The 23,902-nt window shown below is 45.4% G+C and overlaps 1 protein-coding gene across 1 annotated transcript in view; it reads left to right on the forward strand.

The window, feature by feature from the left end:
* SLC9A9 (solute carrier family 9 member A9) overlaps positions 1 to 23,902 on the forward strand; it is a 2,563,562-nt gene that overhangs the window by 1,422,732 nt on the left and 1,116,928 nt on the right. The window contains exon 11 of the mRNA XM_069213904.1: positions 16,689 to 16,800. Within this exon, the coding sequence (XP_069070005.1) occupies positions 16,689 to 16,800 (112 nt within the window). The remainder of the gene's footprint in view (positions 1 to 16,688; positions 16,801 to 23,902) is intronic.

Genomic DNA, 23,902 nt, shown 5'->3' on the forward strand with positions numbered 1-23,902 from the left:
AGGTCTGATGTGCCGCAAAAAAGAAGGAGTAGGCCCTCACCACCGGGTGTTGTTTGCGCCAAATGTCTGAAAGTCCCACCGCCTCCAACCACTCCCGAAAGTCTTTAGTAAAGGCACCTGTCTCTCCATATCTCTGGGCTGATCTGTCAAGCAGGGTGTCCAGTACTAAATTAAAGTCCCCCCCCCAACCACAATATCTTCATCCGGAGTAGCCATGACTTGCTCAGAGTGTCACGGAGGAAACGGTCCTGCTGCTCATTCGGGCCGTAAATGTTCGCTACCGTCATTCTGTGCCCACCAAGGTCTATGTGAAGGGAAAGAAGTTGCCCAGGGATCTCAGCTTGTACCCTCCAAACCCTCCCCTGGAAGCTGGTCGCTAACAAGATTGCAACTCCCGCCCGTCTCCCCGGACCCAGGCAGTGGAATTGTCTGTCCAACCACTGTGACCTCAATCTCCTCCAGTCCGCTCGTATCAAATGGGTTTCTTGTAAGAGGCAAAGGTCTGCCTGTGCCTCCCTAGGTTGGATCAGTAGTGCCTGTCGTTTGACAGCTGCGCTAAGACCCCTTACATTGAGGCTAAAAATAGTTGTCATGTTAAGAATGAGGGCTCCCGCTAGTAGTCAGGTGAGACCCCACCAACCATCCCAGCAGGCCCCCACTATGTGTCACCCTGTCGGGCATTAGAAAAGCAGGACAGATGATTAGGAAAGCAGAGAGGAATAAACAAACAGAAGAGAAGAAACAAACTGGAGTATCGTTCCCAGCCTGGGAACCAACGTTGAACAAGTAGAGGGGGAGTCCGATCCACATGCCGGTGGAAGATGATCACCACTCTGTTTAGGGGGAGGTGGTCAGAGCCCCGCCTCCTCGCAACTGTTTGCAATTATCACTACTCCTGCACCGGCCCAAGGCCTATTGTTGATCATCCAGGAAATCACAGGTCTGCATCCCCATTGGGGCGCTGAAAGAGCCCGGGGTCCTCACTGGTCCGAGTCCACGTCAGAGATGCTGTCCTGGCTGCGTAGACATCGAAGCAATGCCGCTCTCTCCTTTTGGCTCTCAGCTGTGGAGGGTTTTAGCTGTCGCAAGTGCCTGGACCGGTGTCTTGGTCGATCCTCGTCGGTCCGCGGGCACCCCCTCCGGGCTTCCGGTGACGAAGGTCCGGCCCGAGGCGGGCGGCATACCCTCCAGTGCCTGGACCTCCTCCACCATGCATGCGAACAATGTGGGTCTCGTTCTGCCAAACAAACTGGAGACGGAAAGGGTGGCTCCATTCGTATTTGATGCCATTATCTCTCAGGAAGTCCGTCACCGGTTTAAAGGCCCTGCAGCGCTGCAGCGTCTGCATTGATGGAATAGGCCAACACGAAACCTCTCAAAGTCAATGACCCGGTGGTCCTGGGCCGCCAGCATGATGATCTCCTGCTGCTTGTAATGGTGCAGGCATGTTAATATGTCCTGTGCTTGGCCCGGTGAAGAGGCCGGACGGCCCACCCTATGTGTCCTGTTAAGCACCAGGGTCTGGTCCTTAAGGTCCGGTGCCACGTGTCTGAAAAGTCGTTCCACAAAGTCCTCCAATTTCCCTGTCACTGCCTGAGACGGGACACTCTTAATTTGAAAGTTGGATCACCTTGATCTGTTTTCCAGATCCTCAAGCTGGTATTGCATTCTAGATTCTTATCTTGCAAGATAAGGAGCTCCCTCCTATGGCAGTCCACTCCTTCCTCCCGTGCATCTCTAGATTGCTCCAGCGTGTCCATTCGTTGTCCCAACTTGAAGACTTTGCATTTCAGTTCTTTGACCTCCGCTGCTATTTCTTACTTCAAGGTGGCAAAGTCTCCATGCAGGGCTCTGAATAACTGTTCCTTGAAGGACCGGCTCAGGGGTGCTTCACCGTCCATGAATTCTCCCTGTTCACCGGTGACCTCATCCTCTTCCAGAGAGGGCTCGCCTTGAGGCATCTTCCTGGCGGGGGTCTTGGCAAAGAGGTCCCTCAGAGAGCTCTCTTTCTTGCTGTGCCTCTAGGATGCCATCGCCAAACTCAGCAGGTTTGGAGTGGTCCCCTCCGCACCTCTAGGCAGCCACCACCTCGTCGCAGCCGCACAGCCCCAGGGGAACCCGCTGGTCCCTAAACGATCAAGGATCTTGGACTTCACCTCTCCGCTCTGCTACTCAGCACTCTCCGTGGCCCAAAAGGCCCAAAACTCGACTGCCGAAGACCAGTCCTCCCGCAGCACACCCCTGTCCCCGTGCGGCTCTTTCGTTCAGGGGTATCACACTCAAGCGCCCGGTGTCACCACCGCATCCAGGTAGGAGTTCCACACACCTCCAGCATCCAGTAAAGTGAAAAAGTGTGGGGGCAATATTCCTCATCGATCGGGCCCAGCACCAGCCTGCACTCAGTGTGGGGGAGAGCCCGCAGCTCAGCTCCCTCTGGAGGCCCCGGGTCAGGGCTCAGCACCTCGCATTTTCCTTCTGTGCCTCGGGGCCTTCCGCCGTCAAGGCCCGATCCGCTCACCCTCCAGGACTCTCTCCGAGGCCCCCAGATGTTAACAGGCTACTGGGCAGGAGGGGGCCCAGCAATTTTCCACTCCTCCGCTGGGAGGGTACCGCACCCGCTCATGGGCACCCCGCCGCACCGCAGGCCCGCTCATGTCCGCTCAGGGCGCCAGCCACGCCTGTGCAGGCCGCAACGGCAGCGTGTCCTCCTCCAGCGGCACAAATGTGCATACCATCAGGTGCGGCAGGTCAATTCGGCCCCACCGGCTGCTCCAGGGGCCCCCCGGGTCGCAAGGGCACACCACAAGCCCCCCAGGGCCAGGCGTAGACGTCCTTGGGCCGGCTCACAATGCAGGCTGCGGCAGAGGTCAGAAGAAAGGCTCCTACGTGGCGGCCATCTTAGCCACACACCCTTTACCAGATTTTAGAGAATTAATTGCTGCTGTAGTTTCCTCTAGAGTAAAAGTAATTGGCTCTTCAAAAGTATATCCAGTCCTGGTTTATCCGGGGAATAGCTCGTTCTAACCAACAGTGGAAAAACTGAATCATGGGTTGGAAGATTACAAGGAGTAGCATAAAGTTTAGTGATATAATTCACCCAACTCTTGCCCCCTCTTTGTCTTTTAGACAGAAGATTCCGGAATGTCATGTTATCATTAATTTTAGTTGCATCAAGCTAATTCTGCCAAATTGAGTCTTCCCAATTTTTCTTTGCTTGTATTATGATCTTCTTATAAGCACGTCTAGCTGATTGAATCGCACCCTGAGAGCAAGTCATAATAGCTGTTTTTAATGCAGACTTGGCCTTTGAGCAGTCCCTATTAAACCACACATTATTATTAGAGTTATCATCAAAATGCTTAATGCAGGTCTTTTTTTATAAAAAAAACTCTGCAATTTCTTCAACATATCTTCATGGATACTAAAAATTATTTCTTTTTATGTCAAATACTAGGTATCAATCTCCAAATAAATATCCTGTAAACAGTGTTTGAGTGGTGTTGACAGTATGAAATATAAAGTACATTTTAGACCGAATTCCATTCCATGTCTGACCATGAAATATGAATTCTTACATAGTGTTCTACATTACTTTTAATTCGATCTCTGTTAATCGTTTTATAATGTCAATGTAGAGTGGAGGCTTTAGAAGTTTCAGTACACTGATTAAAAAGTACACAATTATTATCAACATTATCCACATGAACTTTTAATAAATTAAGTGATGCATTAAGAGATTAAATTAAATTTGAATACTGACTCCAAAATTATTCTGAAAGAATAAAGCTATCCTGAAGTAGAGTGAAAGAACAAATTGTATCATCTTTGCAACCTCATTAATTCATAATGCTCCCTTCAATCCTATGTATTTATATGAATAACCTTATTGTTAATCCCAGATTTACCATTATACCAAATGGTGGAATTGAGAAAGTCTTTTTTGTAAGAGGCCTTACTATAAAATTGGCCTCAAAAGAAGACAAGTAGTATTGAAAATATGAGTATACCAGAGTTATGTTTTATGACATACAAAGAATAAAAGGAAAGGGGAGGATTGAGAAACTTTTCTTTATTTAAACTAATAGTTTTAGGGCCTCATTAAATGAGACTGTCAATACGGTGTGGGTGAGGTTGCCATCAATGTTTTCACTGGACTGACCGGCAGAAATGTTGTATTGCGATGTTTCCTTTGGTCAGCCCAGTGGAAACAGTGCTGCAGCATTGGCCTCAGCTTCCTTAGGGAGCCAAGGCCTATGCCATTGCACACCAACCACCTTCAGAATGTGCAGTCTGTGCATAGCACACAGTGTGCATTCTGAGGGTGCTGGCAGGGTCCCCTGCACTGCCCACAATATGGTCACGGGCAGTGCAGCATCCCATGTGGCCCCCAGCACTGGCTTTCCACCTGCCTTTCCACCATGGACTGTGACCGCTGCCAATCCGTCAGGATCTATGATCCTGGTGGTGGTGGTGTTGGTCTCCTGGCGGTCGGATCATAATCTAGCAGACGGACCATCAGGAGAGCAGCGGTCCAACCGTCATCGCAAGTTTGGTGGTCTCAAGGCACTGAGGGGCTCATTACGACTTTGGCAGTTGGAAAACTCTCGCCGTCAAAGCCGCGGGGAGGAGGCAGCTATCATACCGGCTGCCTCCCCACTGTCATATTACAAAGTCACCCCGGCAGGAACATCGTATTACAACGTTCCCACCGATCAGGCCGGCGGGAACAGTGCTGCGGTATTGGCCTCAGCTCCCTAAAGGAAGCCAATGCCAATACTGTAGCACACCAACACCCTTGGAGTGAGCACAGTCTACACAGCAGACAGTGCGCACTCCGAGGGTGCTGGGCAGGGGCCCACTGTGGCCCCCTGCACTGTGTTTCTGCCAGCCCTTCCATGGAAAGGCTGGCAGAAGCAGGAGTTATGGTCAGCACAGCAGCGCTGAGTACAGCGCCGCTGTGGCTGACCATGAATCCATCCATCATCAGCCCATCAAGAACCATGTTCCCTGGGGTGACAGTGGTCCCTTGGCGGTCCAACTGCCAGGGTCGTAATGTGGCAGTCAAACTGCCTGGTGCGCAGCAGTCTGACCATCACCACTAGTCTGACTCGTAATCAGGCCATTAGTCTGCAAATTGCCATCAGCAATCCAAACACAGGCCCTAATTAAACAGAAAGATCAATGGCAAGCATTAAAAATTGAGAAAATTAACCAGACAGAATGATTTTCATATCTAAGCTTCGACAAGGAGATTCTTGGTTTTTCATTCCAAATAAAGTTAGCAAGAATGAACTCAACCGGAAGCATAGATAATTTATTAATGATAGCAGGAACCAACATCATATTTTTATATCCATTCTGCCCCCCCAACATGGGCATAAATATATGGGATAAATATGAAGGGGGGCATTTTTCAGTCTGTAAGTTAATCTTTTTGTTTAATGCTCTCAATGGTTAATTTAATACATTTTCTAAATGAATTTGAAAATATATGCCTAGGTATTCCAGAGTAGCCATCAAACACACCCTTAGTTCAGAATTTTTTAATATTAGCATTCTGTCTTACTTTTTCTAGAAATTATTCTAGTGACAAAACAAAGGTGAGTCCCTCTTCCAATGGAAAAATAAGAAGAGATTATGCTATTAACAAAAATAGAAATAGAAATCACACGAGATTTGCATAGTGATGAAATCAAATTAATAAATTGTTCCAAATCCATGTTATTTTAAATCTCTGAACATAATTTGTCATCCAAAATGATTGAATGCTTTTTCCACATCTAGCATTATCACTGCCATTGAAACCTTGCTCTTAGAAACCTTACTTAATACATTCATAAATAATGTTGTACTACCTGAAATTAAATGTCATAATTAATAAATCAGAATCAGTTAAATTAGAAGTAAGTATCTAATATTACTGTCAATATTTATCTTTTTTTAAAGTTTCTCACTTAATGCAGGAGCCCTTGCTTTGAAGGAGCAGTCAGTGCATCACCTTTATTAGGTGTTTTCCTTGGGAATCGTGATGGGAATCGTGATGTGATGTATCATACCAGGTCCTATCAGCCAGCTAGATAGTTCTACGATATTGTTTTGCATCTGTTTTGCACAGGGTGTATACCACCCTGTTTGATTGTCAGATTTGTTTGGGGATTATTGGGATTCACCAGTTGTTGTTGTTACTGGTGTTGATGGGGGGGAGGGAACTTTACTGTATTGTTATGTTTGATCACGGATGCAACACCACTATTTTGCTACATTATACTCCATAAACACATTGCTGTACATCTGCACGACATTAACTTCCGGTTACATGACGTAACGCGCTAGTGGGGACTGGACACTTGCACTCCCATATATGACATGGAACATCAGGGTCCTCAAAGGGACGCAGGTCCTCTCCTACCTAAATAGCCATGGTGTTGAATTGGTCTTTTTGCAGGAGACCCACTTTTCGCCTTGCCCTGAGTGCACATATGTTGCTTCATGGGGCTCTAACCATCACTTTTCCCACTTCAGTTCATGTTCACGCAAAGTATATATTCTAATGCATAAGAGTATTCCATTTGTGTCTAAGTGAAGTATCTCTTATCTGGAGGGGCAGAGCCTACCGGTGATGGGTATGCCGGCAGGTAAGAACTTACTACTAGTTAATGTATACACACCAAATGTTGATTCCCCAGAGTTCTATAATGAACTCTCTGCTCTGATGATTCTGATGGATACACCTACCTGTGGATTCCTCACCAAAAGAATTCTCCCCTCGCGCCAGCCTTCAACGGAAATTTCTTCTAGCTCTGCACGTCGACGATGACGTCACAATCGCCCGACTCCACGCGACGCCACATGACGTCATCCAGGCAATAAGAAGCCCTTGTCGATGTGTAGACGTCAGTTCCCTTTTTTCCGTGCCCGAATAACGGTCGTTTCTTCGAGGCTCACAGGGAGCTACTGTTACCAACTGTCGGTTACGATGTCGCAGCCTAGAAAATCCGGCTTTAAACCTTGTAACCAATGCGGGGGTCGGATGTCGGTTACCAACCCCCACGATAACTGCCTCTCGTGCCTTAGTTCAGATCATGAGGTCGAGGCGTGCGGTTTGTGCCAGCGCATGAACCCTAAGGCGCTCAAAGAAAGAGAGGCAAAGTTATTCTTGGCTCGATCCAAGAAGAAGAAAGAGAGGCGTCATAGGAGGGAGTCTTCGTCGAGATCCTCGAGGTCTCGCCACCATCATCGTGGCTCTCGGTGCCGTCATGGGTCTCGGCGCCGATAGAGCAAGGGTCGGTCCAGGTCTAGATCGGCTTCTCCATTAATTAAACAGAGTGCAGCAAGCTCATAAAGAGACGCATCAATCCCTAATAGTTTCCAAGTAATCACAATAAACACAAATAATATTAAAAAGTAGAATGTAGTGTGCACCTCCACAAAAATTCCTGCTGCACTAAGGAACCACAGGGGTGAAAAAAACACCCCAATTGTTAAAGAAGAAAAGATTGGGTGGTGCTCCGTCGGCTCGGCGTCGTCCGACGTGGGAGATAAACCCGACCGTCACCCCTCCTCCTCCGACGACCCCTGCGTCACTGGGTCGGTCTTTGAGGTCGAGCCTCTCCAGAGGCCTGAAGGTTCTCCTGGCCAGGAGTTACCCGGACCCTCTTCGGCAGCTTTACCGGCGCCGGTGTAGCAACAACAGTACCTGGCTTTCCCGACTCCGGGATCGGATCCTGCAGCGTTTTTAACGCTATGTTTAACATCTTTGCTTCCATGGCGCCGGGTGGAAGTCACGCAGGTCCATCTGGTCCTTTGGCCTACGATTTGGGTGTTCCGGCGTCTTTCAAGTCGGCGCCGTTCACCCCGTTTATGCCTACAGCGTCTGAAGCGGCGCCGATAACTATGACGTCGGCCAGGATGGCTACACCTGTTACGGCGCCGGTGGATTCGCCTCGGATTCCATTGACGTCTAGGATCGCTGTGGAGCCGGAGCCTCCGGCTTCGGACGGATCCGAGGCTCGGCGCCGACGGAGGTCTTCGGCGTCGTCTGACGCCTTGTCGACTCCAGGCTTGGAGTCCAGACTTAAATCAAGGCGTCTGGCGGAGGGAAGAAGAAGAAGAGTACGCAAGACAACACCTGGAGGAAGGAGAAGTGGTTGAGCCCTCAGGTGACTTCCAGGGTCTAGACTCAGCTAGCGGCCTGGACACTACCCCGGAGTGGGATCTAGCTTCTCCTGGGGAGATCACGGAGGAGGCAGCTACGTTCCATAAGGTCATTCGTAAGGCTGTGAATTTTTTGGATATTACTCTTCCCACCGCGGACGGAGGTTAAGAGAAATTTGTTGATTGAGGTTCTCCATCCAACATCTGCTTCTGCTGAGCCTCTTCTTCCATTCAATGAGGCTCTGCTGGACCCTATAAAGGATATTTGGATGAAGCCTGTATCCACCGCTGCAGTCAACAGGGCGGTGGCTCGGCGTTACAGGACGGCGCCTGGGGATCCGGTGTTTCTTCGGATCTAAGGCTGACTCGGCCTTAGAACGCTTTAAAGAGAGTAGAGCAACAGCTAGATCCTTGGGACTCCAGACTTCGGCCTCATCCACCTTTAGAGGCTTTCGCAGATGTAAAGGTTTTGGTTGTGGTTCCTTTCGAGGAAGACTGCAAGGACCACAACAAACTGCTTCTACCCTGCCTTACAGATCTTTCAGGGGCAGGGGCAGAGTCCGTACGAGAGGAGCCACCTTGCAGCACTCTGCCTCTTCCTCGGGAGGGGTGCAGCAAGGAAAGCAGCCGTAGTCCTCCGCCATTCCCTGTCCATTCATCTCCAGTAGGGTGGAGTCTTTCCCTTTTTCTTCCAATGTGGGAGGTCATAACATCAGACTCCTGGGTCATCGACATTGTGAAGAAGGGGTACGCTCTTCCCTTTCGAGAATTTCCTCCCACCCTCCCTCCCCGCCCATCCTTCTGTTCGGAAGATCATCTTCTCCTGTTGCAGCAGGAGGTGTTATCCCTATTACAAAAAGGTGCAATAGAGTTGGTTCCTGAGCAAGAGAGGGGTCAGGGGTGCTATTCAAGATACTTTCTGATTCCCAAGAAGGATGGTCGGCTAAGACCGATTTTAGACTTGAGGATTTTGAATTGTTTCCTCAAACAGGAAAAGTTCAAAATGCTGACCCTCTCACAGGTTCTTTTGGCGTTGAACGAAGGGGACTGGATGGTGTCGGTCGATTTGCAGGACGCATATTTTCATATTCCGATCCTCAGATCGCACAGGAAGTATCTCCGTTTTGTGGTGGGATCACAACATTATCAGTTTGCGGTCCTCCCGTTTGGTCTTACTTCAGCACCTCGAGTCTTCACGAAGGTGATGGCGGTGGTAGCGGCAGAGCTCAGAAGAAAGGGGATCGCTGTGTTTCCCTATCTGGACGATTGGTTGATCAAAGCCAGTACTCCAGAGCTCGTGCGGTGACATCTCCAGTCAACGACTCAATTGTTGTACGACCTGGGGTTTTCAGTCAATGTACCCAAGTCTCACCTGGAGCCCTCTCAACGCCTCCTGTTCATAGGGGCAGTATTGGACACAACATTGAATCGGGCCTTTCCTCCGCCACAGCGGGTTCAGGACATACAGGCTTTGATTCCAATGTTTCGAAATGGAGCGGTAGTTCCAATCCTCAAAGTCCTTCGTCTGCTCGGTCTGTTTGCTTCTTGCATACTGTTGGTCACTCATGCACGCTGTCACATGAGGGCTCTCCAGTGGTGCGTCCGCAGGCAGTGGTTTCAGCACAAAGGGGATCTCGAGGACTCAATAAAGATCTCCTGAGACACTGCAGTGGATCTTCAATGGTGGGCAGCGGTCGGCAACCTGTCTCAAGGAAGGCTGTTTTCGCTACCCCCACCAGTGGCCTCAGTGGTAATGGATGCTTCCACTCTAGGGTGGGGAGCTCATCTGGGGGACCTGGAGATCAAAGGCCTTTGGTCACCAGTAGAACAGAAATTACACATCAATCTGTTAGAATTGTGGGCAGTACGGCTGGCACTCAAGGCCTTCCTCCCTTCCATTCATGGTCACTCAGTCCAAGTTCTAACGGACAACACGACCGCGATGTGGTATATAAACAAGCAGGGAGGAGTGGGGTCGTATCTTCTCTGCAGAGAAGCTCTTCGACTCTGGTCCTGGTTTCAGGACCACAAGATCTGCTTGATTGCACATCATTTGGCCGGAGTCCTGAATGTGCGTGCAGACATTCTCAGTCGACGCAGCTCGGTCGACCACGAGTGGCGTCTTCATCCAGATCTGGTTCTGTATATCTTCCAGATGTGGGGATATCCACAAATAGATCTGTTTGCCACTCAAGAGAATGCGCATTGCCCGCTATTTTGCAGCCTCCAGTATCCGGTGCAAGGAGCTTTGGGGGATGCGTTTCAGATGACCTGGAAGGGTCAGTTGCTTTACGCGTTTCCCCCCATACCCTTGATTCCTCGAGTTCTCAGGAAGATCCGCCAAGACCGAGCCCAAGTCATCCTAATAGCTCCGGATTGGCCGAGAAGGGTGTGGTATTCGGACCTACTCCAACTCTCTCAGTGCCCTCCGCTCCGTCTCCCTTGCAGGGTGGACCTCCACTCGCAGTCGCAGGGGCAGATTCTACACCCCCACCTCCAGAGCCTGCATCTTCATGCCTGGAGATTGAACGGGGCAATCTGAGTTCCTTTTCTCTCCATCCAGATGTGGTGGAAGTTATTCTATCGGCCAGGCGACACTCCACCAAGTCGATCCTTGCGAATCGTTGGGCTAAGTTTACAAGCTGGTGTGGAGAGAATAGTTTAGATCCTTTAAAAGCTGGTTTATCTGACATTTTGTCATTTGCACTCTATTTAGCACAGAAAGGTTTTTCAGTTGCCACTGTTAAAGGTTATCGGTCTGCACTATCTGCTTTTCTGTGCTTTCCTGATCAACCATCCTTCTTTAAGTCACCAATTGTTTTAAAGTTTCTAAAGGGACTTACTAATAAGTATCCACCCACGCCATTCGTTATGCCTCAGTGGGATCTTAATTTGGTTTTAACTTTTCTTATGGGGGCCCCGTTTGAACCCATGCACTCTTGTTCTTTACGATTCCTAGTATTTAAAACTGTTTTCCTGGTGGCAATAACATCTGCCAGAAGGGTTAGTGAGCTTCAGGCTCTAACTGTAGAAACCCCATTCCTTTCCTTCTTCAAGGACAAAGTGGTGTTGAAGACCAAGGCGGCTTTCCTACCGAAGGTTGTTACACCCTTTCACCTGGGGCAGTCAATTACACTCTCTTCCTTTTACCCTCCACCTCACCCATCCAAGGAGGAAGAGAGGCTCCACCGGCTGGATCCACGAAGAGCGCTGAGCTTCTACGTCGCCAGGACGAAAGAGTTCAGACAGGATGAACAGTTCTTCGTTGGATACGTGGGGAAGAGGAAAGGTAGAGCGGTCCACAAGAGAACGCTATCCAGGTGGGTCATTCTGTGTATTAAGATCTGCTATTCTTTGGCGAAGAGAGATCCACCTGTGGGGCTTTGTGCCCATTCCACCAGGGCCAAAGCAGCTTCATCGGCTTTGGCTAGAGGTGTTCCTGTGGCTGACATCTGCAGGGCAGCGACCTGGGCATCCCTCCATACTTTTGCCAAGCATTACTGTTTGGACTCTGAGGTCAGGAGGGATGGCCATTTTGCTCGCTCGGTGCTGCAGGATTTCTTGGTTTGACCATTCGAGCACCCACCACCGGAAGTTATACTGCTTGGGGACTCTATTCTTTTGGTGAGGAATCCACAGGTAGGTGAATCCATCAGAAGAATAAGTTACTTACCTTCAGTAACGCTTTTTCTGCTGGATACAGTAACTACCTGTGGATTCCCCACAGTCCCACCCACCTCCCCGTTGCCTGAGTGGTCAAACCAAGATCTCTTTAGGTGCGCATCCTTGATCTTGTATATATGTATATAGTTTTTTCATGCATACAGTTGTATTCATTGTATATACTTTTCTTTTGCAAATTAAGATAGTGAAAAGGACATTTTGGACTGGAATTATACATATATATATTTACTTCTATCTCGAATTAGAGCATTCATACCTGTGATTTATATTGAGTTTTATATTAAATGTTTTATTTTCATCTATTCTAGATGAATGTGTGCTCTTTAGGTTAACCTGTTCGCCTCTAGGGCATGTAAAAAATGGTGAAAACTGACGTTTGCACGTCGACGAGGGCTTCTTATTGCCTGGATGACGTCATGTGGCGTCGCGTGGAGTCGGGCGATTGTGACGTCATCGTCAACGTGCAGAGCTAGAAGAAATTTCCGTCGAAGGCTGGCGCGAGGGGAGAATTCTTTTGGTGAGGAATCCACAGGTAGTTACTGTATCCACCAGAAAAAGCGTTACCGAGGGTAAGTAACTTATTCTTCGGTATGAGACCGACTATGTCTTCCTGAGCGGCAATTTTAATATCACATGCTGAATTAGTCTCGAATCCACTGGCTCTGCAACAATTGTAAGCCACATACACTACAGGCACTGACTGACCTTCTTGACACTTTTCAACTCACTGATGTGTGGCGCTTTCGACATTCACAAGAGAGGGATTATACCTTTTACTCTGCCCCACACAACGCTTGGCCTTGTATCAATGATTGGTATCTGTCTCACTGAGCGGGATTACGGCTCACTGATATTGCACACCAACCCTGCACTCTCTCGGATCATGCCTCCATAACAACAGCACTACATATCTCCATGTCAAACTCCCTTGATCAGGCGCTGGCACTTCCCTGAGAATGCAATACACGACAAGGTTTTCCGCATGGAAGTCTGAGATGCCATAAACTAATATTTTGCAGCTAATACTGGGACTGTACAGAAACACTCAACTCTCTGGGAGGCCTTCAAGGCCTATATTTGAGATATATGTATTGTTAAACACGCAGGGATCCTTCTCAGTATTAGAAATGACCTAGCTAAAGTAGAGGGAAAACTGCACGATATTGATATAATGGACATGTCTGCTACAAATGCCACACCTCTGCATAACAGATCCACACTCATTCAGGAGTTTCAAGACCTTGCTGCGTGTGAGGTGACATATCTTGACAAGTATGCCTAAGCATGTAGATATGGTGAAGGTGAATGTCCGGATGTACATTGGCTCGACTCCTACGACCATCATATCATGCCACATATGTGACTGACCTCCTGCAGACAGATGACATGATCACTACCGACAGTGCACCCATTATAGACGAGTTTATGACATACTACGAACAGCTGTACACATCCTGTGTAGACGACAGTGACTCCACCTTGGCCAAATGTTTATCCAAGATAGCCATGGTTTGTCTTGAGTCTGGCCATAAGCAATTCCTAGCTGTTCCCATCACCTGTGAGGAAATATTGCAGACCATTGATGGCCCAAGTTTCTCTAGGGCCCCCGGGTTGGAAGGTTTGACACAAAACTTCTGCTAAGTGTATAAACCCATTTTGATCCCACATCTGTTGGAGGTTTATGCTGAATCTCTTGAGCTGGACATACTTCCCCCCACACAGCGCAAAGCTGTCATTATTCTTCTACTCAAACCCAACAAGTCTCTTCAACTATGCACCTCCAATAGACCACTATCACTCCTAAATCATGATTAGAAAATACTGGCCAAACTAATAGCTACACGCCTCTCCCTATTAATGGAACATATAATTTCTTCCATGCAACCCAGATTTGTCCCACACCGCTCCACTTCAATCAAGCTTTGCACTCTCTTTGCAGTAGTAAATCAGATCTCCTCCACTATCCCTGCAGTGGTTGCCCTATTAGATGCTGAAAAAGAGCTTGACTCACTTGAATGGTCATTCCTTCACACCACATTAACTAAATTGGGAATTCTCAATGGCTTCAGAAAGCTCACTATGTTACTTTATAAATCTCCCCTGATGCACCTTAAAATAAATGGCACACTTTCCGAGTCCCTTCCACTAACAAGAGGTACCGGACAGGGCAGTCCGCTCTCACCCCTTCTATTTTTTATCGCAATGGACCCCTAGACAGACATCTTCAAGAAAGACACTTGGAGAGGGGCCTTAGATTTCACCATGGTACATTATTAGCCTCACTATAGGCGGATGAAATATTATTTGTCCGCTACCCACCTACCAATCTTTCCCCCTTTATTCGAGAGGTGATATGCTTTGAGACGTTTTCTGGTCGGCCAATCAATTAGAAAAAATCAGAGCTACTACCTCTCACGGAAGCACTGCACCTTGAAACCTTGAGTATCACTTGCAGTGGTGCATGGATTCCCTCTGTTTTTAGGCATTGTTTGCACAGGGATAGATCCAAGGTGATATGTCGCAACTATGGCCCTGCTATAGATAATCTTACGACTCAGATAGAATATTGGATTAAATTGTCAGTGGTGATGGCCGAGCACATTGCTAGCGTCAAAATGGTAGTTCTTCTGCAATTTCTAGACCTTTTTTTAAATCTCCCCATTGCTGTAACCAATAGCTTTTTTGCTACACTGTGTGGGCTGCAAACGCAGCTTATATTGGCTGGTTGCCAACCCCATATATGGTGGGTTACATTGACACGCCCCCTACGATCGTGGTGACTTGGGATTCCTGACCCACAGTTATACTACTTAGTGGCAAATTCACAATTTGCTTATTAATCGTGCCATCAAGTTGCCAGATTACGGTATCTCAAACCCAAAAGATCTCACGTGCCCAATCCCTCTCTTTCTTCCATACTTCCTCAGGGGCTACTGCGGAACCCTGCCGAAATACAGACTCTATCTAACACCTGTTGGGCCTGGTCCAGACTTTTATGCTATTTGGGTTGGGACACCTTATTCTCTCCGCATACACCCCTCCTAAATAATGCATGGCTTCCACTTACTCTGCAGCGTTTAGGACAGTGCTCACGTCAGCTGAGTGCTGTTTGTTAATGGTACCCTTAAGGCCCGCTCTACTATGGCGGAATGGGGAGGTTCAACTCATAGCAATAGTCTTAAATCCATCCATTTGTGCAGCATGCTAGCCGATACCCTACCTGCATACCCTGAGGAACCTAAGTTTTTTATCCTCTCTAAGAATTTCTTTAGTAATTTACACTCCAGATGGCTGCTGGTTAATGTTCAAACTCTACGACATCTCTCTGCATCTGGGGCCTACTGGCACGGAAAAGTCAGAACTCCATCCCAGAAAAATCCTTGTATGACTGCCGTACACAAACTAAACTCATCACCAACAACCATCATCACAAATTGCTACACAATAAATACCTTCACCAAGCGTATACAACCCCTAAGGCTGTAGCTAAACTTGACCCCTCTAGACCACATCACTGCCCTAAACGTAAAATGAAGCAAGCAGAATTTGCTAATTTATCATGGAATTGTGCAGTGATCAAATCAGATTGGGGGGAGATTTATTCTACGTTGTCTCTCATGATAGAACAAACACTCAACCCAGACCCACTGACAGTCCTACAGGGTTAAGCTAAACCCATACCTTCTGGACTACAGTGTTTCAATGCCATTGCTTTACTTCTGGCCAAGCTGCAGTTGGCGTTCAATTGGGGTAGAAGTACACACCCCACTGTTCCCTCTTGGCTGCGTGATATTTCGTACTGTGTGATACCACTAGTGAAATTTCTGCTTCCCTACAGCCTGTAACTTCCAGGCCTAAGGAGATATGGCAGCCACTTAGAGATTATCTTTTAACAACGGACCCTGCAGGGGAACACGAAGATACAGACTGAAACTTCCTTCCACATCTGGTACTTTGTACATGTGTAGGCTGTCCTATGCCAAGGCTGTGTCGCTCTGATGTGATGTATTTATTTGCAGCCATCTGCTTATTATGGAGAATTTGGCCCTTTTTGCTATTCCTCCCCCCTTTTTGTTTGGTTTTGAATTGTCTAATATTGTTTTCTGCAATGTGTAGCACCTGTGTTTTATTATTCTTGAACAAAATGATACAGTTCGAAAAAAGTTTCAAATTGATCTCCTTTTTCTATTTTTAATGTTCCTAATATGAGGCTGTATTGAGTCCCTTCGGGAAATACTGTAATTTTTAAAAGCTTAATCTTGCTTTTTATATAATCCATAAAATCGTTTCGACTTTGTAATGGCTGTTTCATTTGGCTAACACATTGAGTTCTGGAGCGAAGCATAGCCCCCACATCCAAATGTACTATTATGGCGATTTACTAGGTTCTGTAGTAAATGTAGATCGAAGTACCACATCTTAATGACAGATAGACCGACTTTCCTTCAGCAAGGTATTAAGGGTTTAACATAATACAAAATATAAGAAGGGTCAATATTTGGCAACAGCAATTCGACAAAGTACTAAAGGTTAGGCAATGTTAAGGTCAGAAAGAGTCAGTAGTCCAAAATGGCACCACTAGAGTAATGATCAGTGTATGGGCAACTAAAGGAGAACAGTATAACTCGGGTATTGATCATGTTTTTCAGATTTTAGTAATCAAGAAAAGAACAAAATTACTATGCTTGGAGCCTTAAAATCTATAAATCTCCTATTTCCTGCTGGATTTGAATCCCAGTAAAAAATGAACACGACATCCAATGATTGTTTCTTGTACATGCAAGAGATGTTGATGCAATGTGAAAGTATTCTCTTCTCATATGTTTTTTCTTAACAATTATACTTAACAGGCTGCCATCTTTGTTGCACGAGCCTGCAACATATATCCACTTTCTTTTATCCTAAACTTAGGCCGGAAAAACAAGATTCCGTGGAATTTTCAACACATGATGATGTTCTCAGGCAAGTATGATTCATGTAACCTTTAGCCTCGTGACGTGTAAGCCTAAAACACAATACACAGTGATGGTCATATTGAGCATGGTCTTATAGAGCATGATCACACTCCAAATCTTGATAGATAAAAGGTAAATTAACCATCATTTAACAACACAGAAGCTCCCAGGTTAAGGTGGTGACTAATGGGAGCAGCACAATACACTCATAGCATTCACTCATATAACTAGTAAACCACACAACGAAATACAGACTTCCTTGGGTTGTATTGTCATGTGTCTAAAAAGAAGACTAGCGAAGGGTCATTTACTGTGCACGACTGCTGAAGAGGACTCAATGGTACCCCAATCCAGAAATGAAACTACAAGAACAGAGGCTGTAGATGCAATCACATTTTGAGGTTAAAGGCAGCCTATGCTTTCAATTTCCCTCTACTCCATTAGTTGTTTTTTGGAAAAATCAAGTTTCAAAATAAGTAGCATTTGGAGTTGTTTATGCCTTTGCAGTTACAATATGTTAAGTACCTGTCCTTATTTCATGTAAATTGCGGTACCTTAGTCATTAATAGAAGATTTGTAATCAAGTTAATACTTTGCAAATATTTATTGTAATTGTATCATGGTGCACATTTCTTATTAGCATCACCCCACGGTGGTGTCCAGGGTCAGACTGCGACGAAAATTGGCCCGGGCACCAAAATAAAAGTGGCCCTCATTAGTGAATTAAATAATCAGTAAAGAGTGATGCACATTTGCAAATCTGAGTGTTTTTGATATCTTAAAGACACTAAGGGCCACATGTACAAACATTTGAAACTGCGATTTCCTAATTGCGATTCCATGTGAATCGCGATTAGGAAATTGCATTTACAAATGTAAGAAACTCCAGTGAGTTTCTTATGCGATTTCCGGTGGGTTTCAACTAGACCTACCTTATTAATATTAATGAGGTAGGTCGCAATTTGCAACCCACTGGGAATCGCACAAATCAGCAGACCACCAGCTCTATGATTGCTTTTAAGTAAAGCAATCTATTTTTTACAAAGCCCGTTTTCCTTAAAGGAAAACAGGATTCGTTTAAAAAGAAAACAAGGAAACGTTTCACTGCCTGCTCTTAAAAAAACATTTTCGCTGCCATACAGAAAAAGGAAGGGGTCCCTGGCGGCCCCTTCCCCTTTGGGAATAGGTTATCACCAATTTGAAATTGGTGCTAACTGCGATTGCTTTGCGAGTGTATTTATGGTCACAAAACAATCATACATACATTTCAGATTCAGTATTAGGAAGGGACGCCCTGAACACACCCCTTCCTAATACCGAATCGCAAAACCCAAGTTACCAAATATCAATTTTAACTTTGTACATCCCAAAAAGCATGTTTCTAGTCGCACGACTTCAAAAATGCTTTCTACATGTGGCCCTAAGTGTTTTGCGAGGCATGGAGACTGCATGGTTGTACACTTGTTGCAAACAATGTTTGTTTTAAATTCAGATAAATCCACAGTAAAAACCGTCTCACTAGACCTTAAAACAGGCCCACAAATATCCAAAAAGACAACCCACACTCTGACCTGTCATACTAGCACTTCTGGCACTGCCTGATTGCCATAAAGGCCAGTCCGACCCTGGTGCTGTCTCCCTCAGGTATCTCCATAGCATGGTTTTGATAATTCTGTCACAATACTGGGTCAGCTTTTTGGTTTTAGAGTAAACTCATCACCAGTGTCAGTGCAATTGTTATTTTGTTTATATGTTTGGTTGTATGTCGTAGAAGTTAATATTGTTTGGTGTGATAGTTGGATATCTTTACGAATTCTGGTGAATATCATCTGATGGTCTTGTATGTATGCTGTCTGGTTTTGATGTATGTGTAAAATTTAACTGTGACTATGGCATCCTGCTAGGGTCCGCAGTGTGCCTTTAAATCGGATTGGTTTGTTGGGTGTTGGGCATGTATTATTCAGTGTTTTATGCCTCTTTAACTTGACAAGATGTGACAAATCTTTTATCCATCTGTGCTTCAAGAGCCAGTGTAATTAATGGAATTTGGGATTGTGCTAAGGTTACATATTGGTTGCTCATATGTTGAACATTGGTAGATATAATGTTTAATGCTGTACCCATTCAAAATTGATCTAGTTTTTATATAACACTTAATAGCGCTCTTCTATTATTCCTAAGCCCTGCAAGTACCAGGTCTTATAACGTTTACCTAAATTTCCCGATCTCGGAGGGGTGTAAAGCTGACTTTGTCATTCCTGGATTCTCATCCGAGATCATCACTTTCAGCTTATTGCATTTCTCAGCAGCGAGAGTTTAACTCACCTAGGGCCAGATGTAGGAAAGGATTTGCAACTCGCAAACGGCAAAAACTGCTGTTTGCGAGTTGCAAATCGCATTTTCCTATGCAGAAATGCATTCTGCGAGTCGGACCGACTCGCAAAATGCATTTCAGAATCGCAAATAGGAAGGGGTGTTCCCTTCCTATTTGCGATTCCTAGTTGTATGCAATACCATTTGCGACCGCATATGCGGTCGCAAATGGTGTTGCAGTTACCATCCACTTCAAGTGGATGGTAACCCACTCGCAAATTGGAAGGGGTCCCCATGGGACCCCTTCCAGTTTGTGACTGGACCCAAAAACATTTTTTCAGGGCAGGGAGTGGTCCAAGGGACCACTCCCTGCCCTGAAAAAATACCGAAACTAAAGGTTTCGTTTTTTTTTTTTAAGTGCAGCTCGTTTTCCTTTAAGGAAAACGGGCTACACTTAAAAAAAAAAAAACTGCTTTATTTAAAGCAGTCACGAACACGGAGGTCTGCTGACTACAGCAGGCCTCCATGTTTGCGAGTGCCCATAGTCGGTATGGGGCCGCAATTTGCGACCCACCTCATTAATATTAATGAGGTGGGTCATTGCGACCCCATACCGACTCGCAGACGGTGTCTGAGACACCGTTCTGCATAACATTTTGCGAGTTGCAAATAGCGAGTCGCTAAGACTCGCTATTTGCAACTCGCAAAATGCTTCTTTACTACATCTGGCCCCTAGTTCCCTGCCAGTAAGCCGCCTAGACAGCTTAGCACATTCTTCTTAACATAACAGGGATATTGAAGTTATGTGTGCCTGTGAACACTTAGCCGCTATTATTTCAATTTCACACTGTAAGTTTATTGTGTTTTCTTTGCTTCATCATTTGTTCCAGCATTGCCTTTAGGTGTAAGGTCAGTCTGCATAGAAAGTTGGCCACACGGACGCATTTGTAGACTAGCCTAACAAAAATGTCTCTTGGGCCTGATTGTAAGTGATGACATTTTCTGCTGGAGCAGGCACAAGCTTGGATTTTGTCCGAATGTTTTTTTTTTTCTTGTTTTGGGGTTCTTTGCCATTTGCCTTGACAATTAGAACGATTGGTAAAACTATTTTTGTATATCAATACTACGTTTTTCCTTGGATTGAATGCCAGACTGTCAAATTTGATTGAATACTTTTCCGTTTTCATAAAGCAGCAACTACCCCCTCATGTAAAGCTTTGTACTATTCAACTAGTTTAACTGGAGTCCTTAAAGTTGTATGTGGGCAGACCAATGGCGTAATGTTCCTTCAGCACTTATGTGTCACACAAGAATAATGCTTTATTTATCTTAATTGCATTTAGATGTCAGCTTACTGTGTCCTCCTTGGCGCAAACCCCATTCAGATTATATTTTGAGCATGTGTCCTCTGTTGCCACTTTAGTCATTGTGGTTCTTTAATCTTTAAATACACTTAAACATCGATTGAAAATGTCGGCTGTTTCTTTCTTTGGTTGCTTATTGAAAACATGCCTGTTCAAGTGCGGATTCAGTGCATATACCTGAGAAAGGCCAAACGGCATTGTCAGTGCATTTTCTGGTTTTATGATCTCACACAGATATCATAAGATTTGTAATGTAATTGTAACAGCTAGAGAACAAGAGCAAAACACACAGAAAGTATTGAAATACAACATATTTTGTAAGTTGTAGGTTGTATTACTGATGTTATTTGAACAAACTACTTTGTGGCTTGGTGCATGCTTGGGGACACAAGCAGTATTTTTCTAGAAAAGTGGTTCCCAACTTCTTGACTTCTGTGGACTCCCACTTTATCATTACTTGAACCCGGGGACCCCCACTGAATCATTATTGGAATCCAGAGACCCCCCCACTCCTCTGAGTCATTGCTGGAAGCGGGGGAGCCCTGCCTAACCACTGTCGATGATTTGAACCGTAAAACAATACACACAAAAAACAGAAACAAGCATTTCATCAAACGTACGCAAATGACAACACAATTTATTTAATTTGCAAACAAATATAAATGAAAAAATATTTTTTAATTTTAATAGGAAGGTTGGAGATTTTCTAAATTTAATTGAAGCCACACATCTTCCATACTATACTCTGTTTGATGCACCTGCACTGCTCCCACAAATCAATCTGAGGATACTAATTTAATTTTTAGCGTCCAATTTCAAATTCCTTGACATTTACAGTATGTTTTAAAATGTTCAATTGTACATTTAACCACTTTATTTATACACACTTTATTAATCTGTTAATAATATTTAATTTTTGTAAGCAGTTGCGGACCCCCTGAGGAGGCTTTGTGGGCCCCCAGTGGTTCCCGGACCACAGGTTGGGAACCACTGTTCTAGAACGTATCCTATGTCAATATGAAGGATTGCTGCTGGGTAAGGCATGCTCTTTGCTTATGGGGAGGAAATTGGAAATATACAGTGATTAAGAATGAGTGATTATGGTATTTATAAAGCGTGACAGTCGCTCCGGTGCTGGTATCTCACATTAGGATTACCAAGTATGATATAAGACCCTTCTCAGTCTCTAATGGTGCAGTGTGGCTAATGGTGCAGTGTGACTCCTCATCTAGCAAAATAGATATGATTTGAAAAATATACATAATGATCCATGGTTAACAACTTCTCAGAGAGCAAGAGGTAGATTGTTCCATAACCATGTAGTGATGATGGAAAAGACGCTGTCACTCATTTGAACTTGCCTGACAAGGAAAACCACTACAAGAAGTGGACTAGATTGACAGGAGCATAAGGAAATAGGAGGTACATTTTCCTAAAATGGATTTGAATTTGCAGCAGTACTAAGCCCCACGTGGTGGTGGAATTGTAAATCAAACATTAAACGGTAGTCGCAAAAATGTGCTCAGTAAAATAGATTTGAATTTTCAGCTAAGCGAGTTCCACTTTTACATGTAATGCCAGCAAGAAATGCTGTGATATGTTGAGAAGAGGTGTTTTCTCAGTTTTGCTTTAAAAAAAAAGAAAAGTTTGCTGAGCGGTTGCATAACCCGTTGTGGCTGCTAGGCAAACTTCTAAGGTCTTCAGAGGAGCTGCATTGCTGCTCCTCTGATGGTATAGGCAACTGAAGGAAGGTGAAAATATAATATAGCGGGGCTGTGGTTCATGCCCCCGCTGCCATGTTAGAACGGTGTACAGTGCACCTCGGTCAAAATGATCCCCCTATCTCTCCACACTCCATCCAAACCACTCCGTTGGTCACCCTAAAGAAGGTTAACAGGACCCCCTACTATTGTGTTTTTCGAATTTAATTTAAATGTTGTGATCCAGAGGAAATTTAAAACAAATCCAACTCAGTTCCTCTTTAAATGTCCTGGGTCTTTGGTGCTAATAGTAGTTAAAATACCACTTCACAGTCACCCCTTCCCTTTTCCTATAGTACACTATTGGTTTAGGTTAATGGCTCAGCTTCTAGTTTCTTCTTAAATTCTCAAATATTTAGGAACCAAGTAAGATTAAGAAGGTCACACTACCCATTCATATCTTGTTGAATTTTCTGTTTGCAATGAGAGTACATTTCTCATTATTATGTTTATTGTCCCCCAATAAAACTCACAATAAAGAAGGTAGCAGAATGGGTTGGCTGCCATTCATTACATTGCTCTGTCTGTTGCATGACCAGCTCTGGATAAGGCTTAGTCGTCCCATGGCAAGCAATATTGTGTTCTCCCTAACATCATTGTTGAATCTTCAGAAGACTGAAAACTCCTGGAGTGAGAAACTGTATTTGTAAGAAAGTGTGTTAATAGTTGGAGACGAAAAGTCCTACGCATGTAATAAGTATGCACCCTTCTTTCTACTGGGAAGGAAGTACCCCATTGTTGCAATTGATAGCACTTTACTCTGTCATGCTAGTAAGGCAGAGCAGCCCACAGCCTTCTCAGGGGAGATGCTGTTGGTTAGTAGCCCAATTTGCAGGTACACAGCAAACAACACTCAATCAACGTCTAGCCTGTGATTTTACTTGTAAACAGAAAAAGTAGTTTATTACACTCACTCCTCAAATCACACACTCATTTACAAATATATACATGATGGCAATTGGAAAAATCTATAGTGACAACCTCCTAACAGTTCACACCCTTTGCTAGCACTGAACTTTATAACCACAATACCCCAACTTACTGGAAACAATACAATGGGATGTGGTTATAAAAAAAACTGCTCTATTTGCTTTGTTAGAGGTTACCATAATAATAAAAGTTGAATTGTGTCATAATAACCAGATGCAGTACCATTAAAATCACTAAGAATTATACTATTTTACAAATACATTCTTTATGACATGTGCTTACACACTATTAACTTTGTGATTGTCCATAAAGCATTTCAATGATCTGGGGGGGGGGCTGTGGCCAGGCGGCTGGCGATGTAGGACACTGAACCTCGGAGCTGCGGGGAACCAGCCCTCACCCGAACCATCCGGCCATAGTGTGGCCCTCCACGGGGACTCTGCCCAACACATAAGGGCAGAGAGGACCACGGGGCAATACAAAATTGAGGAAGCAGACCGTTGCAGGGCCCAGCGGGACGATGAGCGGTAGCAGGCCCGCCGAGAGGAAATCTAACATGGTGGCCGCCGCAGCCACAAGAAGCTGACAGAGAGCGCCAGAGGTTCCCATCCTGAGCGCTGAGGCCCAGGATTGGTGCCTTTGAACTGTGCTGAGAGTCTTGTCCCCTGTGTGAAGAGAGGGGTGCCCAGCGAGACGGTAAGCAGCGGAGGCGGACTGCCATAAGGGAACCTAAAATGGTGGC

The sequence above is a fragment of the Pleurodeles waltl genome, chromosome 11 (assembly GCF_031143425.1).
Source record: "Pleurodeles waltl isolate 20211129_DDA chromosome 11, aPleWal1.hap1.20221129, whole genome shotgun sequence".
Lineage (NCBI taxonomy): Eukaryota > Metazoa > Chordata > Amphibia > Caudata > Salamandridae > Pleurodeles > Pleurodeles waltl.